Source organism: Phytophthora parasitica (assembly GCF_000247585.1).
Source record: "Phytophthora parasitica INRA-310 unplaced genomic scaffold supercont2.10, whole genome shotgun sequence".
In the NCBI taxonomy this organism is placed as follows: domain Eukaryota; phylum Oomycota; class Peronosporomycetes; order Peronosporales; family Peronosporaceae; genus Phytophthora; species Phytophthora nicotianae.
The window spans coordinates 378,161-394,793 of NW_008648996.1; the positions used below are offsets into that span (position 1 = coordinate 378,161).

A 16,633-nucleotide genomic window follows, 5' to 3' on the forward strand; every position below is an offset into this window, starting at 1 on the left:
GTGCGACGCTAGTGCAGCCGACACACCAACGGCAGGGCAGACGCGATCAAGCACACGGTTGACATGCGCGTATATCGTTGATGTCGTGCCAGCACGAGGAGGTGGAAGCGCAGGCGTCGAAAGACCAGTGGTCGACAGTGGTGCGTTGAGAAGCTCCACGAGCGGAACATCCGGTGAGTGCGGGGTCGGTGTTTGTAGGGATGGTGATGGCTTCGTAACAAAAGCTCCACCATGTACGAAGGCTGACTTGAAAAAAATGATGTTATATTTGTATACTAATGCATGTTCTGAGAGTGACTAATAATATGTTGCTCTTCTGTGTCTTCTCTGATACCTGTTCGGGGGAGCGTCCGACTTGTCAATGATCAAGAAGCGAAACGGTCTTGGTCGGGCAGGTTGTCGATCAGAACGGCGCGGCTTGGACGGATAGGGCAAGTGCGACAGCGAGCAAGGGACACGTAGAAAAGTCAGCGTCGAAAGGCCTTGATCTTCCGATTCTTGACACGGACAAAGCGGAGGAAGAAGACATCAACAGAATCAATGGAAACTTTTCAAACAAAAGCCATCTAGAGTTTTTTTTTCGTTTTAAGCAGCCGTGATTCCAGTGGCACTCGGTGCTGGGCAAATTGCTCTAGAAGCTAAATCTTTGCTTGGCGGTAGTACTGCATTACAGTGTTTCACGCTAGCAAGTTGCTCTTCTTTTCATCACTAAACGCAAGATACATTCCTAACTTGTCCATGACACATACAAAGCTCTTGCCACTTTCATCTACCTCAATACATTTTCTTACATTTTCCTCTTCAACTTCCTCTTCCTTCAAAATCTTGGAGAATGCTGCGACAGCAGTTGCCTTGGCACGCAATGTGTTGCTGGGCTGCAGCTCCTCCAAACCCATCGTGAGGGTCCTATAAAGATAAATAGGAAAGTGACACGCCAATTGAAACGTTTGGCGTGAACCCGGGTTCCCATCCTGCCCCGCCAGCTGGGAAAAGTACTGGTAATACCCTTCTACAGTAGGAATTTTTTTATTAAAGTTACGGGTATGATGGTATAAAAAGTATAAGCAAATGAATCTCAAGTGCTTTGTCCAAAGCCACCTACAGGCCGGTTGTTGAAGAAGGCTTTTGTGCCGTACTAAAAACCTGTAGAATGGAAGGTTGGTTAGGTTTCAAGGTGGTCTTCTTCTTCTTTGGCCGGCATGGCTTGCGCTTCGACTGGAGCTTGGGCGTACTTTCGGCGTCACTAGCTACAGCCCCCAAATCAGGAGCGTCAATGATGGAATCAGGTACTACCGGGTAGTAGGTAAGGTGTTGTTGCGGGATCGAAAAATATTTTGCCGATAAGGACTTCATCTTTTTGTCCGACAGATCTTGCGTTGGCTTGCGAGGTAGGTGCACACTGTGGATTGAAGCTTCCCATAAAGTTTGAATCGAGGGACCAAAAAGCTCCGTGATAAATGCCTTACGAACAGTTTCGATGCTCGTACATTTGACCATATTAAACGTGATAGCCTCGTCATCTGGAGTTTGCACAGTTTTTCGAGCGGTACAGATACCTTGGTCTATTTCAAAGAGGTAATTGGAGGTGTAACCCGCTGGAGGTGCAGTAAAGTATTTGTGAAGTACAGTTCCCCATTGCTCGAAAAACGGGCGGGTAGGCTTGTTGTGATCGAGAAATACTCCATGTACACTTTTGACTTTGTTGATTTCCTCCACAAGCAACTGAGGTGTGTATATATTGGCTTTGCGGGTTGCGCGTCTGCACCACGCAATAACACGGTCGGCAATGTTGTGAGAATGACCAGGTAACAAGAAACAAAGAACCACTTTCTTGTACGGGAACACCACCGACAACATGGCGAAAAATATCATGACCACTTTGGACTTGTTCTGCCCTACACAGTTGTCGAGTAGGCTAAAACTTATTTGAGCTGGTGGCACACCATTTCGAGCGTCATTTTGCAATGTCGTTAAGTGGTAGAGTAACCGTAGACTGCAAAGTGCATCGGCGTCCTTGCCCTGGACACGTTCGTCATAACAATAGACGTGATTGCGGCTGCTTGGGATGTCCACAACAACAAAATTCTGGGTAATTAAATTGCTGTTAAAATAATTGGCAGACGGGCGTGAAGGTCCATAATAAGGCATTGATATTCCACCTCCAAAGTCCTCTGCTTGAATCTGAACGCGCGTTGTATCGTGTTTATCTAACATTTCGTCAGTCGACTTATAGTCCGTACTGATATTATCAGTAGGTGAGTCATCAGACGGCGAGTCGTACGTGTCAGGTAGAATTATACTCGGAAGTTGCTGATCTGGTGCATGCAAACCCGTATAGTTCTTAACAAACGTCGATACAAAGCGATTGCCTCGTCAATGTGTGTCGTTTTTGCCAGTAGAAGCGTTTGCTTCTCATCGTCCGTAATTCAAGGATCTTTAATTGAATATCCAGTCTGACACAGCAATCGCGATCGTCCTCCGTGGTTCTGGTTAGCCGAACGCCAGGGTAGTGGAAATGAATGTATTGGGTAAACCTGGAATAGCTTAGCACTCGGGCACTCGAGTCCAAACGAGTGATCACTTCAGCATAGCGAGAATGAACTACTTTCCAAGTTAAATTTGGCTCAGTAAAATATTGTCGAGGTCGGCGGTGAGCACATGGAAAACCATCCTCTAGAATTCACGTAGCACAATGGTTTTTAAAAGCGTCAAGATCCTTATCACTTATTGCATGCGGAGGTGTCGCTTTAGATTTACGAGTATGCCATACATCCACACCCAACGTATGAATCTTTTGTAAACGACCAACACGAGAGCCGCCAGCCGGAATTACAGCTCTTATTTCCTGCTGAGATAACCCCTGCTCTAAAAGCTGCATAATGACGCCTTCAGATTGGCTCCCCTCCTTACCACCATACCCAGTGTCTCTCCAGTCCAAGTTTAGCGACTGCTCGTAGATACGCGGCCTCATCTCGATCATGCACTTTCCTGGGCCTTCGCGGGGGTATGGTCGTTTGTGAGCCTCCACTTCGGCGTGGGGCCATTGTTAGTGCTCGCTTCGTCCAAGTGGAAGATGAAAACTCTGCAACCACCTTCGTTCGGATAAAAATAAATAATCCAGAGTTTGTTCAGTTTTATTTGGGGGAACCCGGGTTCCCGCCAACCGCTTCAATTGAATGAACATACACGTATTTTAGGAGTTCATCGGACTTAATACGTCCGATTGGGTGGTTTAGGTGACTCACCTACACCTACATTGTCCTATTGGCTAAATATACAATTATTATTAGCTGTGATTGGCTAAAATTAAATGTTGATAGTTCATTGGCAATTTTTCACTAAACAAAGTTCAAGTATAGTTCGATAATCTAACATATTCATCCATAAAAATTCAAATGATCCGTTTGATATCGATGACCATCCTCAGTCTTACCATCGCGAGCACTTTTCAGAACAAAAAATAGGGGGGGGGGCAATACGGGACGGACATTTAGCGCGAACAACACGGAGGCTGCTAATCTTAAAAGGGGTATACCTGCCGAAAAAGCAGCCCTCACACTGTCGCTTTCTTTGAATGGTTACCGACCAACATGACCTAGATGTATGTCGGGCATGCTTTTAGCGATAATCCATCACTATCGAGCTTTTATTGGCATATAAACCAATGCAGCCGTCGACAAAGTTATCATACTTTCATTGGCGTGTAAGGCGAGGCGGGTGAGTGCTTGTTATCGCCCAGGGTGTACAGTGGCCCGGTGAAGTAGACTTTACCGAATGATCATCACTGGGCGGTCGGATGGACCGTTCCGGCTGGCGTGTGGCCTTGTGGTAACCCTCTTGGGTGTCATTATCTTCGTAACTTCTGTTTCGTACCAAGTAAGTGGTCAGACATGTGTAGGTAATCAGTTGATAGTGGAGAATCAACGCACATTTCAGTACGCATCTTTCGAGACCTAATAGATAACCTGCAAAATACAGTTATACCCACACAATATGTCTCTTAATATCTAGCTCTGTGGCAAATAGGGCAGTAGTCCAGCCAAATGAGGTGATTCTCAAAACACTGGTCAGTCCAGGAACTTCTTCTCACTTTTAGTTCAGCAATTCGCGCCCCACCCTTCAGAAAGGGATAAAAATACACAGTATAATCCTTCCTTTCACATGATAATCGGTCGTTCAGACTTAGTGGTGACTACTTTTAACCTCCCAAGAAGTTGTATCATACATAATTGTATTTAGTATACACTTTCACGTGGTGACAGGGGTTGTGTTGGAAGATTTTCTGTCCTCTCGAACAGAATTGAAGATGCTTTGAAAAATGACAGGAAATACATCTGGAACAAATACAGCCTAAATCCTAGATTAAATAAGGTAGAAAGCGGCAGACGTCGATTTTGTTAATCAGTGATCGAACTATCTTTCGAAACAGCAAAAAGATTTGATTTAAGTGATATTGATGTGGATTTGTCGGTAGATCGATTCCAAGAAAATTTGGATATTTCACAGTATTTTGGAGGAAATTCCACAGCTTCACGTCTCAAGTCTACAACAATCGACGACGGCAGCAGCTACAGCAGCAGCTGTCAGCTACTAGCCGCTACCAGTCAGTTGCTGGCAGCAAAACCAGCGTCTGTGTCATTGCTGGAAAGTACTGACGCTACAGCGTTCACGGAGAAGACGAGATTCACACTTCCAAAACAACTGGTCACATATTCTTAGCTGCCGCTGTTTCCATCGTTGATACCCTACGTCACCACCCAGACAGTGGCAGAACCCACACATTCGTACTGCCGCACCCGTACGCTGCCGCTACCCACCACTGCAACCCTGCAGAAGGCGACTATTCGCTGGCAGCAATATCACAATTGAGTCGACGCCAATGAATCGTTGTCAGAAGCATCTACTTGGACTCCTTTTCTAGTCCTTTCTATAAGAGCATCGTCACATGACATTGTGCTGTGTGCCATATTAACGCACATTTAAAAGCTCAGTTCGAATGACAGATATCTCATGAGCATATTAAGGCTCTCATCTCAAACATTGCATGACTCCTAAAACAAAAATGACGAGCCGGTCTTCGTGATTCTATGTGGTGAGGTCGTTGAAGACTAGCGCGGTCCGTACTGTCTACAATTATTGTTGTCAAGATTGGACCTTGCCACTAAAAGTATACAAACGTGTGGAAGGCGCTGTGCAGGAGTCTGATACTGACTGGTACGCGAAAAAGTCTATTAGAAACGAAGTGAAAAAATCGCTTTCTGGCGGATTATGGCAGGGAATCCATCTAGACATTTCTTGTTTGAGACTGGCTCGGTTGTACTGGAGAAAACATAGGCAAGCTCCAGTGATTATTGTGCTTGAGTCGAACACGCAGTTCTACGTCTACCCAGGGTGTTTCGGATCCCACGCAGGTATGGATATATGTAAACTATTGAATTTAGAGCCGGGGAGTTCCATATATTCCGTAGGACTCGGTATATGCTGGTGTTGAGTTCAAAGAAGAAAACTTAATACTGCACTGTTACGTGCGTGTTCGAGGAAAACGAGTTCAAAGAAGAAAACTTAAGACTGCACTGTTACGTGCGTGTTCGAGGAAAACGACCGATGACGTTGGGTTTAAGAGCTATATGTGTGAGTATTGTGGCTCCTGTGCACGTCGCACCGCCATGTCAGCTACCACGGACGATACTGCTCTAGTTATCCGGACAACGTGAAGACAAAGGCGACTCGCGCGAAAGCTGATGTCCGGGGAGGGCAGTGCAAAACAAAAGTGTGACCGGTCTTTCAAGAAGCAAAACGCGAAGCACCAGCACAACAACTGCTGCCACACTAAATATGCCAAACGCGCGAGCAGTGAAGAGGGTATTTGGTACGACTTCAAGGAGTCTGAGTTTAGCATAACTGAATTGTCCGTGTTCCTTGGCTATACCGTGAAAAAAAAACACATCATAACATCGACTCCCAATCCCCAAACACAGATATCACTGTACTGGGCTCCATCCGCATCTCCACGAGCGTAGCGCACTACCATGTATTTCCCAGAACACAAGAGTAGATTGCACGTAGAGCAGCAAGGGCTAACGTGTGATGGCTTTGTTCTTGATGAGACGCAACAATAAGTACAGCCATGTAAACGCATAGAGCATGATCGGATATTCCATATACCAAGACCGGATAGCCACGTGATTCAACTTGTATGTCGCATCAAAATTATTAAATAAAACTACTGGATCACGGTCTCGTCGTTTCAGGAGCATTTCCATAGTAATACCAACAACGAATAAGTTGCTGTTGGTACTTTCTCCACAGTATCTGTCCATGGGGTCCATGTCACACGAAAAATATTACGCGCTGCTCTCTTCTTCTCGTTGGTGTAGGACTTCGCTTTAATTGTGCTCTCCGCAACTTGCGGTTCGTCTATGTTGTTCAAATCTGTACCCGGCAATACGTCACAAAATTTTACACATTACTGGGATGCGATAGTTTATCCACCGGAGTTCCTCCAGACAGCGAATTCGGAAATCTTGGGCGCTCCAGGCCATTAACCTCTAGCTGGCGTGCGATTTGCGTTTGCTTAAATGTCAAATTTCCGGAAGGTGTATCCCTACCTCTCACTTCATGAAAACCAACTTCGTAAACGCTCACCAAACTGCAACTACTGCAAATTGGCCTCTTGCGTTTCCATTGATATTTCAGCGGTATACACGATACAACACGGTCTCGCAAGATGTGAGGTGAGGAATCAGTACACAGCGTACACTTTGCGGTGTTGCTGATGGTGGAGGTGTGTCTCTTGGCGTGCTACATGCTTAATTGAATGCGCAGCCCTTCAATCTCTGCCATCGAGTGGCAAAGCATCGGTTTTCCCATTCTAAGTGCAGCTGTGACACATTAATTGTTAGATTTCTTGCAAAGACGAGGTACTAGTCATGAATAACGATGTTTAACCGCGACAACTTGGCCAATCAAGGTAAAGGAGAATGTTTTTTTTGTCCACAGGCCACCAAGGCTGGAGTGAGTGAAAAGCGAGCATGTTCGCTCAGTGCTGTGGTACTTGTGGTAGCTACAATGAGTATGTTGTGGAACTATAACTGGGAGTGAGAAACTGAGCCTTCATTGTTATAGAGCCAACCACGGCATGACACCTCCTTAAGTCGTGATCGGCCTATAGTAGGCCTTGTTAACGATCCACATCAGGTGACTTTACTTACATTTCTACAGATTTGTTCACTGGACTGCAACGTGACAGCTAATTCCGCACGCCAACTTTGGTCGCCCGGTGCCGATTAGCAGCCCGAAGTCCGAATGGCTATCGGTCGACAAGCAGTACTCCCGCATCGGTGCGTAACCTTCTGGCAGCAACACCTATATTATTTGCGTTTGTCAAACAATTGGTACCCATACTCACTCTTCTGACCTATTGTTTCCTACTCAGAGCTCACAGAGTCCTTGTCGTCTTCCGCCGTCGCTTGCTTGGCCAAAAGGGATCATGCCGCGGGCGCCCTCCCCACCGTACAGCATCCAACAAACTCGAGTAGTCTGTCAACACTGCACGTTCAACTCCTCGATCTACCTCTATAGAGATCCGTACGTCGCCCACTCCGCAGGCATTTGCAAATTCGTCAGTGCTGGTCCTCCTCGGGTATGCTGAGCTTGTGGGGGACCGCGACCGTTCGTTAGACTGGGAACCGCAGGGCATCGCTCAGTCTGGGTTCAGTGGGACAGGGCACCAGCAGGCCACTACTCAGTATGCGCTAGCCTTCTGCGTCTTCAGTTGCAGATTCGCACGTGAAAATGATCTCACACAGACCGCCTCATCGCGATCTTATCCCAAAGGCCTAGATTGCGCACTGGTCCACATGAACCGCATATCCATAGCCGGTACGACTTTCCAGAAGCCGCTCCCTTCGTCCAGCACCACGATCCTCCCCGTCATGGTTGATCTTCGTGAGGGCGACTGGTCAGAGTTGCTTGCATCCATTGACTGGTTCAGGTACCGCCACCCATCCGTCTGCCGTCACCAGCAGGTTGGCCTGTGGCGTTTGCTACCCTTGTACATAGTTCCTTATTTTACAAGTCGTTGTGGACTGGGTTTGAGCATCTGTGGATTAATCCTGTTGCTGTGGAATGCCTTCCCCATACTGTGGAGGTTTTAGGCGTCTTCAATCGACCCTTGTGGTCGGTTTGATACCGCAGCTCGATTTATCGTCCACTCCGACTAGACTGATCAGTACTTTCTACAGACCTCGATATAATAAAAGCGACCTCGAATTATTATAACACTAGAATTCAGCCAAGTGAAATGGATAATAGCACTGCAATGCACATTGTATTTTTAAAGCACCATATATCATGGAACGTGTTAAAACAACCGAAAATGAAAGAAGTAAAAAAAAAACTAAACCTGATCAGATTGGATGGATATCATGGCTCTCAAATCTCCAACGGACGTGAGCCCTCCGACAATGAAGAAAGCATGCCGCTAAGCCAAAACGGAACGTAGTGAAGCGGTGTTGACCTCAAGGTAAGACACGTATAGGAGCAAGCCAGTTGTCGAACCTGGAAGCGCTAGCAGCGTTCGCATTTATTCAAATGAAGTAGGAAACTTGGCTCGATTTGTTGGCCTTAATAATCTAGCCTTAATTCCACCTGATCCCTGTTATATGATACAAGAGGGGATTTGGGCTAGTAGTGCTGAGTAAAAGCACTATATGATCTAGTATATCGTCTGCGAATTACACGAAAACTGATTTGACAGCATAATGCTTGCCTAGCCAGCGATGCGAGACACCCAGAAAGCCGTGATATCTTCTGTTCTCGGAGAAGTCACAGTACTCATCGAGTTTTTCTCCCTTTCACTCTGATACTTCCAACCAAGTTATATTTTGAAAGATGGAGAATCTTTGTCTGGAACCTTTCATCAGACTTGTTCTAAGCTAAGTGCTAACTCAGCTCGGCTTTTTTGTAGCCACTTCACACTGCAAAGGAACCCTCTGCTGCCGCGGCTCCGAACTGGCCGGACCTTCTACCAACCAGTACGAACATGAGCATGACCGATTGAGCATGGTATGCACCTGGAATACTAAGTACCAGTCGAGGGGGACAGCAACGTGGCATGGCATATCTAAGGATATGCATGGACGCTAACCCATCTAAAGAGTGTACAGACAACGACGGATAAATCCGCCCCTATCTGAAAAACATCCTCCATACAAAACGACAGCTGCCAACAGCAAACCATAAAATTGCACGCACCAATCTAATTGGCTTAAATGCGCAAATTTGGTACATAATACAAACTGTTTATCTCGAGATTAGTAGAAGCATTTTTTTATACTTTTTAAGTATTAGATTTCTACATTGGGATTCTTTGAAATGACTTTCTTAAATCTCTTGACGATGTCCTCTGTCTTCAAATCTTCTCCAAGCCTTGATTATTCGCGAGATAGGAGATCGTCGATATTCCTCTGCTCTAGCTTGGTTCTGCTTCTTACGCTTTGCGGCTGGCTTCTTACGCTCTTCCTTCTGATGGTGGGGTAGTTCTGTGGTTTCATCGACGACGCACATGCACTCCTCGCTGCACAGACACGCAACGCCGCAAAGGCACTCGTCCCAGCATTGACAATGGTTCCAACACTCGCAATCCTCTCCAAGCCCGCACAACGCACAGCACACACACTTGCTCTGCCACCGGCACTCCTTGTCCCAATTACAATTCTTCACTAGCCCACACTGCGCGCACTTTCCTTTTGTAGATTTGTGGGTCTCAGCCACCCAGAATGTCGTTATCTTTTTCTTTAGAGGCCCCATTACCCCGACGTCCAAAGGTTGACAGACAGCGGTATTGTTTGCAGGTAGTTGGCAAACTAATGCCGACGTTGTTTTGGCCACAACATAAAAATGCCCTTCGCCGAAACGTGAGCATCACAGTTGTCAAGGATAAGAACCGATGGGGCGTCGATTTCATACCGCAGCAGCTCACGAACGTAAAACGACCAAACCGTTGAGTCCATCGAGAGATAGAGCCCCCAGGTGATGCGCAAATAATAAAAAAGAATAGGAAGTTTTTACCTAAAATAATAGAATTGATAAATATATGCACCCCTGGGACAATCCAGATGGGTACAGATCAACATTTAATCGGTTACCGTTCGTGGCTCGGTATGAACCTGGTTCCCTGCATTTTACCGTTCTGACACGTATTTAGCGTCGGTAACAAGCCAATTTCGAATTTCTACCCATAGGTAATAGGAACCGAAACTAATGTCTAATGGGAGAGGGTGAGGTTCTAGAATCTAAAGGATTTCATTGGTTGTTTTGTGGTGAGTGTTAGCAATTTTGTTCGTCTGAGTTCGGTGCTAAATAATGATTTGCTTCCAGCTATTCCAGATTTTGCGATCTTCCACAGACGCTCATGGAGACTGAGCGGAGAAGACGTCGTGACGAGGCGAGCAGCGTCCCGATCGCTGTGCGTGAGGCCATCCAGGCCTTTGTTCCTGATGCCGGCACGAAGGTCCTTCCAGCGAGACCAAGTGAGACTTCCTTTGTGTATAACTGGGGCGTGCGCGTGATTAGCACGTCCGACGAGAGTGCTACCGCTGTCTGGATGTGCATGGCAAGCGAGACCTGCCGCACACAGCGTGCCAAATTGTTGATGTCCGGCGGAAAGACGTCGAAAGCGACTCAGCTCCCCAGCAAGGCGCATGATATTGGCTCTGACAAGACCGCCAGCGAATTGGGCAATAAACGAACTCGTGAAGAAGAACTCGCCGTATGACGACGGAGCTTACTGTATCGAGAAGATCCCGGCCGCGCATACGTCTTAATAGAGGCGTTACGTATCGTCAACGAAAATCTTCCTTTTCGAATCGGCGAATACGCCGAGTCGCTGCTGCTCGGTGACCTGATGCTTAAGGAGGAGGCTCGAGTGGCCTTGAACGCGAAGGTCATCCGCCATGCCGCTGTGGAGCTCTACGATTCAACGAAGCGTCAAGTCGAGGAGATGCTGGCCGACAATCGGATTGGGGCAGCGAAGAGCTTCTCCATTGTGGCCGACTTTTGATCGGCACCCACAATGAACACTAAGTTCCTGGGGCTGAGGCTGTATTTGGTGGACTCCTCATTCCAGTTCAAATCGGTGCTATTAGGAACCCGGCACTTCGCCCCACAGTACGGGGAGCGGGACGGTGGTATTCGCGGGCCGTTTTCCGGAGGATTGGCGATGTGTTGGCGGACTTCGGATTAAGTCGTCATGGTCTCTTCGGTTCAACAAACGACGGCGGGCCGGACATTAGGCGGATGATGACGACGGGTTTGGCGTTGAAGTGGACGTGGCGCATCCCTCACTTCATGCACGCTGCCACCAAGACCGCATTTGGAATTGTCGCTGACAGCAACAGGTCCAAGAACCCAGCGATGACTGACCTATTGTGGCGAGTTGTCAAGACCGTGTACCAGACGCAGCACGTCGAAGTCATGGGCACTCTCTTTAGCGAGTTATGCAGTCTACTAACAGATGACGATGTGAATGCCAGACAGCTCCTCAACTTCCGTATTCATCGTTTTCTGGGTCTCGCACGTGTCGTCCGCCGAATTGTCCTACTTTGGGATCCACTTCTGACATGGTACGAAGCGAGAATAGCCAGAGCCCGACGCGATAACGGGGTTCCACCAGCTGCCTTTCCGCTGACCCAGGACAAAATGGATCTCATCCAAATACTATCACTACTTGAGCCGATCGCAACGGTCTGCAAAATTGGGCAGTACGAGTCAGAAAACCAATGCAATGTGCTCCTCGGGCTCTTTAAGCTCCGTATATCTGTGTTGGATAATACCGCGCCTTTGAAGGACTGCAGATCGACCAAGACGGACAGGCGTTTTTTCAGGCCAGAAAAGCTTTCGAATTTGGCGTCGACGACGCGATCGCTTCTCCAAAAAGCATTTCACCGTGTGTTTTTTCGGCGATCCACTGAACGCGACGTCATGAACACGTGCTCCTACGCGTTTGAGATACAATTACTGCTATCCCCCAACTTTAAAAACCCCGACGGAGCTTTGAAGAAGGTGATACAGAGGACTAATCTACAAGCCGTAGCTTCGCAGCAGGTGGCCGACCGTCACTACACACAAGTTCGGCGCAAAGTTATCGACGGTGTCCGAACGATTATGAAGGCAGTTGATACCCAACCAACTTCACTTGGAATCGTTGCACCACCTCCCGATGTTGTATTCGCTGAAGATATCATGAAGTTATTCTCTGAGACGGCGGACGAGGTCGTGCCGTCACCGGCCGAGACACATAACTCGATGCACACGCAGCGAGTGGATGAAGAGCTTGACCGCTGGCTTACAACGCCCACTTCGTTGCGAGCTATACGTCCAGGTGAGGTTGAACCGGTTCTTAGCTACTGGAAACGCCAGCAGGAGCAGGGAAACTCCCAACTTCTTCCGCTGGTGGCGCGTGTTTTGTTTTCGATGCCCTCGTCATCGGCCCAAATCGAGAGGGACTTCGGAACGGCTGGGAGAATGGTGACGCCGGAACGCAGCTCGTTGGAACCATACAACGTGGATATGGCTATGTATTTGAACTGCAACAGGAGCTACGTCGACATAACCCAATACCCATAGCTATCACCGAAATCCGCAGAAGAACGGTTGCCCTCCAACGCCTTGGTGAACATGGTGCAAGATTTGGATGCCGAGTTCGGGTCCATGGCTAACCTTTTTTCTGGTGAAAGTATGAATTTAGGTATATCGGATAATGAAGATGCAGGCGAAGCCTAGCTGGAACCGAAGAAATGAATACATGCAGCTCATCGATATTAATGGTGTTGTTGTTTGTGCTTTGCTTTGGGGTTTGTGTTCACCAACTCTGCCGCTCGAGATGCAGCCCGACTCCGTACAGCTTCCTGGGCTTCGTGCCGAATACGCTCCATTTTAGAATGGGTTCTGTGCTCCGGCTGACGCCGAATTCGAGCTGCATGGGCTTTTTTATTTAACACTGTCTTCTTGTTCTCGCACCCTCGGCTCCAGCTTACGTTGGGGCCTTGGTCTGGCCTTGGTGGATGTGACTGCTTTGTGTGTTGGCTCCGCAGTTACCGTCTGCGTAGATGTGGTCTCAGTCATGGCGCTTGGGCCCGAGGGCATTGTTTCTCTCACCTTCAACACCGTCATATCGCCGACCTTGTTCTCCGCAGCGGTTTTCGCTACTATTACCACGTCGCGAAGCCGCGCCTCAACGCGATCTGTGAGCACTTCGCGCTCCTATTCTTGACGGACCCTTGTAGCGCTGTCGTACTGGTTCAGGATCCCTCGGACCAACTCGACAACCCGTGCTTCGGACCGTGCGATGGAGTCATGGTGATCCGCACGGCGAATTTTCAGCTCTCCTCGTACGAGCGCCAATGCGTTGTCGTCCGAGCCCCGAATGGCTTCCTGGAAACGATCCTCCACGTACTTGTGCATGTTTTCGCGCATGACCTGAATGTGACGATCAGTACGCAAGCTGGCCTTCTGCTCAATCTGCTGGAGAGCAGCGTCCATTCGCCGCTCCATGAGTTGAGGTAGCGCTGCTTGATCGGTCAATTGAGCCTCTGCTAAAGCTCGAGCTTGTTCTTGAGCCCAGTGCTGTAGCTGCTGGAGGACATCTTGGATGCGCGCGTCGACGCGAAGCTCTAGTGTCGAAGGGCCACCGTAGGCCGGGTGGAAGACAAGAACAAGGGCCTGACACCGGGCTTCTGCCTCCTCACGCGCGGCGACGCACTGCTCGATCAATCGCTACTGCTCTTCTTCATGGAGCGACTGTCGCTGCTGGAGCTTGGCTTGATGCTCTGCGATGCTGTTCGCCTGCGCCGACACGTGTGCGAGCGCCATCCCAAGTTTTTCACCGTCGATGCGGTAGTGCTCCGGCAGCTCGATGATCGGGAGGTCGTCCATTGTCGTGGTGCGCGGATAGTGTCGAAGGTAAAATGGTGAAAGTGGGGATCTAAATCACTGGTAGCCAGAATAGTTATGGCCAATGAGATTGTAGAACGCTAGCCAATGTGAAGCTCGGATTCATGGAACGAGCCGCGTTCTCTCCCCGATTCGGTTCGGGGACGTTTTGGTAGAACCGAGTTCCCTCCCGGTTCAGGTTCGACGAAAACACTACAACGGCGGTTCGGGTTCGGTTCGTCCCAGGGGTGAATATATGTCATCCGTTCGGAGTGTTTTTGTGTGCGTTTCGCCTTAGCAGATCTCTTGCGTCCCTGCGCTGCCCAAATTTTGAGAGACGGTATGTCGAAGTAGACTGCTGTCTCGTCAACATTGTAGATGGCGCTCAGTAGAAATTATTCGTACATTCCAAAACTGTATAGCAAACTACCAGTGAACTTTGCAGCGCATCTTCATTTGTTTTGGTATATTGAAGCTACTGTGTAGTAAATCCTAAATAATAATTGCAAATATAAGTCATTTATAACATTTACTAAATAAGAAGTAATTACCGTGCTGCAAACCGCTGGCAAAGCCTCATCAGAGCGCTCAATGCTTGTTTGAGTCTTGTTTTAGAAGCAACGTAATCATGCAGCCATTGTGGTTGTTGCTCTTTCTTGTATTGAATCATGAGGCCTGTGCACAGACATTAGTAAGGCCAGCATATCTGTCAATTTATACAGGGAAGCTTATTACCATGATTATTTTACCTCCTCTTCGCGTCGTACGTCTTTCATGAACGTTATTAGATCATGCCCAAAAGTGATAATGCTCTTAACGCCCTGGTTTTTTAGAGTCTTGCTTGTATGGTGACCGTTGAAGGTGTCGGTGTTCTCTTTGTTGTCTATACAGTCACGCAGAGTGCGACGATGGATATTTAGTTCCATCACCGCAGGTCGGACACCTAGCTCTTCGGCTTTCGAGATAGTATGGCGTTTATTGGATATTGGATAGGAGCGCTGGGGCGTCATATTGAGAGTGACAAGCGAAAAACGCTGGTGGTGAATAAACGCCGTGGATGGCCAGTCAAGATGGCACTCTGTCCACGTATTTAAATAAACACATACTATTGGATAATATATTTGACTTCAGTTTCAAACTTCAAATGCTGGTGGAGGAGTTTTTATAGTGTGGCGGACTTATCCGTCGTTGTCTGTAGCTTTGCGTTAATAGTCGTTTCATTGCCTAGTACGTAAATCAAATACACCGCTGTAGTTTATTAGAGTATAAAAGCGGGATCGTATCCGGATCAGTTAATGTATCGAAAGCGACAACTACTACTGTCAGGGGCATACAAACGCATCAGATAGACAGAACCCAGAAATTTATTTTCTTTCTAAGTCAATGCGATCATGTATGGTTTTCCTCCGCAGCTCGATACCTCGTAAAACTCATGCGAATCTGACAAAATATAAATGTATTCACTTGATATTTGTATTACCGTATTCGTTCTGTGATTAATGACGTTCAGTCATTACTGACAACCGCAATAGCATATGGCTCGAAATATCGAGCCGTTGTAGTTTATGTGCTGACTGACAGATTCAGTGCAAAAGAAAACGACTAAATATTATTGTAAATAAAATCATTTCGAGACTGGTAGGAATGTCGCAGCAGCAAGGAAGGCCACGCGTCAGGGTCATAAGAAACCGAATCACAGCCGTAGCAGCTTCTCTAACCGTCACAAGTTAGAGGGCACAGAATCAGTTGTTAAGGTGCGAGTCCGTATGCTACGTCAGCAATTGCGTGCTCACACAGGATCCACACACGCATTGAAATTCAAGCCTCCGACACGAACTACACTTTGCAAGTGGGTTTGTCAAGTTGGGCAAAACTATCAGAAATTACCATCACAAACGGATTATGTAAAGCTCATATCTTGACCCCGCTACCAACCCCAGCAGTCGGCGTGAACGACATTGAGCCACAAGAAGAAACCATTGCTACGTTTGATAGATGATAGTGTTGAAGATGTTTTGTCTGACGGAGAGTAGAACTTCTCCGATGCCAAGTCAATTTAACTCGTTCTGAATAAAATGTTGTATGCACAGGTCATATATTAACCCGTTCGAATAATTTGTTTTTTTTACACATGTCACATTTTCTAAATGGAGGTAACATTTATGGGCATGGATAGTCGCGGTTCAGTTCAAGAATTTGGTTGTCGTTAATCCCAGAAGGAATACGGAACATGAAACGGTGTGTAAAACACGACACACGGACATGAATTAACCCCAGTTGGGCTGTACGTTACTTCGTACCAAAGAAGTGTATTAGGATTTAGTATGCCATTCAAATCGACGGTTTTCCTGTACCGGCAGCCGGTACAATTTTTGTCGCCGACCGAACGTGGCAGTAGCAGTATAGTTTGTCAACTCGTTCTTGACAGTTTCGAGTCTCCGCAATTAGCAGCCATGACTCCAGAGCGCACCACCACGCCGTCGACGCCGGCTTCTACTGTTAGAATACATGTACAAGATTCAAGCCCCTAGCCCATAGTGAAGTTCAAGACCTAGCCCGGATGAAAAGGGAACTGGGACGAGGTAAACCAGATAGTAGGTAGTTTGAAACCCGTAGTGCTAGGGAGAGCTCGAGAGCTCTACTAGTGCTCTAACAAATGCAGTCTTCATTTTACCTTCTAGTCCAGAAGTGGTCCGAATCC

General features: G+C 47.5%; 5 protein-coding genes across 5 annotated transcripts; 3 read left to right on the forward strand and 2 right to left on the reverse strand.

Moving 5' to 3' along the window:
• Positions 1–6,775: 6,775 nt before the first annotated feature.
• PPTG_21938 (hypothetical protein) lies at positions 6,776–9,061 on the forward strand (the record flags this gene model as incomplete). The annotated part of the gene is made up of 5 exons (XM_008901106.1): positions 6,776–6,784; positions 7,250–7,340; positions 7,582–7,993; positions 8,540–8,597; positions 8,969–9,061. The coding sequence occupies 5 exons, from the start codon at positions 6,776–6,778 to the stop codon at positions 9,059–9,061; spliced, it is 663 nt and encodes a 220-aa protein (XP_008899354.1).
• Positions 9,062–9,362: 301 nt separating this feature from the next.
• PPTG_21939 (hypothetical protein) lies at positions 9,363–9,904 on the reverse strand. Its single transcript, XM_008901107.1, has one exon. It carries the CDS (start codon positions 9,808–9,810, stop codon positions 9,385–9,387), a length of 426 nt encoding a protein of 141 aa, XP_008899355.1. The 5' UTR covers positions 9,811–9,904; the 3' UTR covers positions 9,363–9,384.
• A 510-nt stretch (positions 9,905–10,414) lies between these two features.
• On the forward strand, positions 10,415–11,062 carry PPTG_06699 (hypothetical protein; the record flags this gene model as incomplete). Its single annotated transcript, XM_008900738.1, has 2 exons — positions 10,415–10,771; positions 10,832–11,062. 2 exons carry the CDS (start codon positions 10,415–10,417, stop codon positions 11,060–11,062), a joined length of 588 nt encoding a protein of 195 aa, XP_008898986.1.
• A 236-nt stretch (positions 11,063–11,298) lies between these two features.
• On the forward strand, positions 11,299–12,627 carry PPTG_06700 (hypothetical protein; the record flags this gene model as incomplete). Its single annotated transcript, XM_008900739.1, has 1 exon — positions 11,299–12,627. One exon carries the CDS (start codon positions 11,299–11,301, stop codon positions 12,625–12,627), a length of 1,329 nt encoding a protein of 442 aa, XP_008898987.1.
• A 636-nt stretch (positions 12,628–13,263) lies between these two features.
• On the reverse strand, positions 13,264–13,935 carry PPTG_06701 (hypothetical protein; the record flags this gene model as incomplete). The annotated part of the gene is made up of 2 exons (XM_008900740.1): positions 13,264–13,761; positions 13,858–13,935. The coding sequence occupies 2 exons, from the start codon at positions 13,933–13,935 to the stop codon at positions 13,264–13,266; spliced, it is 576 nt and encodes a 191-aa protein (XP_008898988.1).
• Positions 13,936–16,633: the final 2,698 nt, after the last annotated feature.

What these genes read in the sequence shown, in the direction of transcription:
- PPTG_21939 (XM_008901107.1), bottom strand. Translation starts at nt 9,810, where the DNA reads ATGGGGCCTCTAAAGAAAAAGATAACGACATTCTGGGTGGCTGAGACC.